The 5,000-nt window shown below is 35.8% G+C and overlaps 1 protein-coding gene across 5 annotated transcripts in view; it reads left to right on the forward strand.

The window, feature by feature from the left end:
• The first annotated feature begins 2,060 nt into the window (after positions 1 to 2,060).
• LOC144956460 (neuroglian-like) overlaps positions 2,061 to 5,000 on the forward strand; it is a 34,252-nt gene continuing 31,312 nt past the window's right edge. For 2 of the 5 annotated variants that reach the window (XM_078886966.1, XM_078886968.1), the window contains exons 1-2: positions 2,131 to 2,365; positions 3,113 to 3,327. Coding sequence is in view for 1 of the 5 variants with exons in the window: in XM_078886965.1 (XP_078743091.1) it covers positions 3,267 to 3,327 (61 nt within the window). In the remaining 4 variants the exon portion in view is untranslated. Of the gene's footprint in view, positions 2,366 to 3,112; positions 3,328 to 5,000 lie in introns of those variants that run through there. The other 3 variants (XM_078886964.1, XM_078886967.1, XM_078886965.1) reach the window with 3 other exon arrangements.

The raw sequence follows: 5,000 nt of genomic DNA on the forward strand, positions 1-5,000 counted from the left end.
CTCACTAAATTATATCAATTAGACTTTTAACGTTCAAGGTTACTCGTAGTTTTGTATGACGGTACGTTATTTCTGACTGGTGGATGTTGTGAGCATTTTACCTAAACTCATAGCATCAATAACCGTCCAAGATATTCGCATCATATGTAGCAATAGCTATAATAATCTAACATGTCGAGAGAGAGAGAGGGGAGAGAGAGAGAGAGAGAGAGAGAGAGAGAGAGAGAGAGAGAGAGAGAGAGAGAGAGAGAGAGAGAGAGAGAGAGAGAGAGAGAGAGAGAGAGAGAGGGAGAGAGAGAGAGAGAAAGAGAAAGAGGGAAAAATTTACTTGCGCTATATATACCGCTATATTCAATAAAGGTTCTCAAATCACTTTATAAGGGTCTTTGGCCAAAATAAAAACATGTTAGACGAGACATGACTATTAAGCGATATTGCAATTGTTTCCCGACAGAGACGACGCTGTAAACAGCGAGGTACTCATTTTAACAGTGAACAAGGTGAGAGAATGCGAGTAAAGAACCTTTTCCAAGGACTCAATTATGCGCCACTCAGAGCGGGACTCGAATCCAGTACCGTCCGATCCAAATGCGAGTGTCATTTCACAAGACCACATGCATAGCCGCACAAAAAAGTGATGAGAGAATAGATTCATATGTATTGAAGGAGGAGAGAGCGGATGGAGTGAGTAAAGTTCTTGGATATTTATAGAAGGAACCAAATTGACGTCACTCATCTCATTGTTATTGTTTTTAGACACCCATTTTTATGATTAGTTCTCATTAAAATATATCAGACTATAACGTTCAAGTTTCCATGTAGATCTTTGGGCTGGAGTGATATTTCTGGCTGTCGGACTTTGTGAGTATTTTAATTTAACACAGAGCATCAATAGAAGGAATGAATTTGACGTTAGTCAACCCGTTGTTATTGCTTTTAGACAGCATTTTATAATTAACTTATCACTAAGTTATATCAATCAGACAATGAACGTTCGCGTTTGCAGTTTTGTGTGTTAATATGTTATACCCCGATGGAGATGTCGTGAGTATTTTTCCAATACGCATAACATCAATACATTTGCAATCCGATTTAAGTTTAAAAGCAACGTAGACCACGGAAATTTTTCCATTTTGTGGACAATAAAGATTTTTTATTTATCGTCATTATTATTATTATTATTATTATTATTATTATTATATTATTATTATTATTATTATTATTATTATTATTATTATTATTATTATTATTATTATTATTATTATTATTATTATTATTATTATTATCATTATCATTATTATTATTATTATTATTATTATTATTATTATTATTATTATTATTATTATTATTATTAAAACAAATCGACAGTGTTCCCGTGGCAGGTTAAACGGGTACTCCTCGGGACTACTCGCATTCGAACCCCCCGCTTTACAATGGGTCCCAAGGCAACAGCAATATTAGACTTGAAAGACGAGACATGACGCCTGTCAGGCGATGTGACATTTTTTCCCAACAAAGACAACGAACGGCCATGTTCTCATTTTACACCTGAGTACGGTGAGAGAATGTGAGTAAAGAGCCTTTTCCAAGGACTCAACTCTGCGCCACTCAGAGCGGGTCTCGAAACCTGAACCTTCCGATCCGAAAGCGAGAGTCATACCACTTGATCCATCACAAAACAGGGAGGGGCACTTTTCTGTCGGCCACATAGCCTCAATATTAATTAAAATTTATTTCTAATTTCATCAATTTTTGGAGTAAAAACATAGTTCTTGGTATCAAACCTATTGTAAATTCGACGCTGATCACGAATCTGACGTCAAAACAGCGAAAATCCGAAAAAAAAAATTGTCCAATTTTTTATACTGCCACGCCCCCGATCGCCGATCGCCTCGAAAAATATTAAGCAAAGCGGGCTTTGCGGGCGATCGACTGTACCTAGGTTTACCGGCCAGGTATTTGGCGACACACATTGCGTTTTCACCCCGGTTTGCCTGATCGGGGTCTGAACCAGGATCATATCCGGGCGTGTATGGAGCCTTTAAAATCCAGAATGCCTGAAAATAATCTGGCAACCCTCGAATGGAGCTCTTTTCAATAAAATTGCCTTCCTTTTTTATCTAGGAGGACACTCTTTCGAAATTCCGGGGATGGAGATTTAAAAAAATCAATTTTATTTTTGTCACAACGTTTTCAAAATGCCCAATTTAAGATCTGCAACGTAGGCAAGTTGCAAATATAGTGTAAAACGGGGATCTTAAAGAAATCTAAAAAGTTATAGACTTCCAATTGTTGGTATAATCGATCGCCATGTAGCTAACAAAATCCAACCTAGACGTCTAGCCATTTTCCTGGATAAGACGAAGTAAGCCTTCCATTCATTTTAATTTTGGCCACCTGTCATTGTCATTGTCCTGTTATTAATTATTCGCAGTTAGTAGACTGCGAATAGTTATTTCCTCTATTAGCAGTAGTACTGCGAATAGTAGATAGCGGTCGTATTCGTTATTGGCAGTAGCAAGGGCAAAGCAGGTATGTGCCTTGAAATAAGAGAAAAATTTTGTCAGATACAATTTAGATACAAAGCTTGACTTTGACAAAGTCAATGTTCTTAAAGAGATGACGAAACTTGGTTAGAGTATTACCCTCGCGGCAGGCCTTCCGAAAGCTCCTGCATCCCCAGTATTCTTTGTTTTTTTTATAATGTTCTAGTAGGGGGTTTAGGACTAGAGCATTATAAAAAAAAAGTCTCCCCCTCTCAAACCCCCTACTAGAACATTATAAAAAACAAAGAATACGGGGGATGTATGAGTTTTCGAAAGGCCTCCCATACTCGCATTTGGATCAGAATGTCCTGGTATTTGAACACCACATAGTTGTGTCCTTGAGAAAGTCTTTTTACTCACATTTGCTCACCTTACTCAGGTATAAAATGAGTACCTGGCCATTAACAGCTATGTCTCTGTCCACAAATAATTGGATTATCCTATATTTAAATGGATATATTGGCTAGGGACCCCTTGTCAAGCGCTATGTGCATGTTTAGTGGATATTGTGCTATATAAAAGCTCACGTTTTATTTTTATTTATTTTTTCTTATTTATTTCAATAGATAGCAGGTCATCATCATCCCATGTTTCTTCCATGGCAACAAGCAAATGTCTTACTGTCTACTTTTGTCACACTGCATTCCGGTTCAACTGATGGGTTGACTCACATTTTCATTTTCACCCGATGCTTCTAACTGCAAGTATGTAGTGGCCAAAATGATAACTTGTGATCCCAAGTCTTACATCAGTTGTGACCTATCATCTCAAGGAAATATTGGTGATTATTATGCTTGAAACAGAATTTCTAGTCATATAATATATATATATATATATATATATATATATATATATATATATATATATACAGTAAAATTACTTTAAACCGAAAGAAGCTAAACCGAAAAATACCTTAAACCGCAAAGAATTTAATAAATTGTACGAGTTTCTTCATTATCTTTGTATTAATTCTTACGATGAACCGAAATACTTCTAAGCAGGACTTTCTTTAAACCGAAACATGAGAGCACCTTCCCTTTTTTTCTCTCTATTTGTCTTCAAAAATTCGGGAAGGTGGCCACACGTAATAATGCCCGGCGATATTAAACAGAGCGTAAGTATAAGATGAGGGTGATGGGTGGGGTGGGGGGGGGGGGGGGAGGCAAACACTTCAATCACTGCACTTGGGCTTGGCCAACACCCAGGGCATTCACACCACAATCGCACAGACAAAGGAAGACAGCGGTTGACTGGCAGGCAAAAAATGAGGAAAGAGGGGGAGTTGGGGTGTAGAATCACGCAAGCGAGATGTTCTCGCTCGTGTGTTGATGCTTTGGAACTGACTGGATTTTCAACACGACGATAAGGAGGGGGGGGGGGTGGTAGACAACTTACCATTGACGTGCCATTTCATTTCCACTTTGTTTAAATGGGTGTGTGAGGGGGCGGGGGGAGGTTCTATGTAATTAGGCCTTTGAACCTAATGGCTTTTCAACAAAAGAGAGATGTGTAGTAGACCGCTTAGCATTGACACGCCTTTTCATTTCCATTTCACTTCACCTCTGAGTAGCTGCACATCATTCATTATCAATTATCGCACAAGAACTTTCGATCTTATTTAAGCTTTGCATTTTACTAAAAGATGTCTAAAAGAAAGCACTGTGCTTACACGTTTGAGTTTAAAATCAAAATACTATGTGAAGTCTATGAAAAAAAAAAGTTGATCAAGACGGAGATATGTAAAATACACGACATCCCGAACTCAACTCTTTCAACAATTTTGAATTGAAAACGAAAACCCCCAAAAATATTTTTTAAACACACACAAAAAAAAAAAAAAAAAAAAAAAATTAATGGTTACGAAGACAGCATTTATTCAACAACTCCATTTAACGGGAAACCCATGATACGATTAAATGAACAAATTCCTTAAATAGGCTAGTTACTACCCTTGAAAAACATTGCAAAACGGGAACTTGCTTTAAACCAAAATGTCTTTAAACCGAAATGGTTTAGAAGGTCCCCAAAATTTCGGTTTAAAGTAATTCTACTGTATATATATGAGACTTTGATATATATATATATATATATATATATATATATATATATATATATATATATATATATATATACATATATATAAGTATAAATATGATCAACTTCTACAATATTGTTTCGAGCATTCACTCTCATCAAGAAGTGACTTTCACTTCCTGATTAGACTGAATGCTTGAAACAATATTGTAGAAGTTAATCATAATTATACTTGAAATATCTTACAAATAGCTCCTGTTATCAAAAAGTTAAACACTATTATTTCATGGTTTTTATGTTAATAATTTACACACACACACACACACACACACACACACACATATATATATATATATATTATATATATATATATATATATATATATATATATATATATATATATATATATATATATATATA

The sequence above is a fragment of the Berghia stephanieae genome, chromosome 11 (assembly GCF_034508935.2).
Source record: "Berghia stephanieae isolate SIO BIC M18660-M18661 chromosome 11, UCSD_Bste_1.3, whole genome shotgun sequence".
NCBI classification, from domain to species: Eukaryota; Metazoa; Mollusca; class Gastropoda; order Nudibranchia; family Aeolidiidae; genus Berghia; species Berghia stephanieae.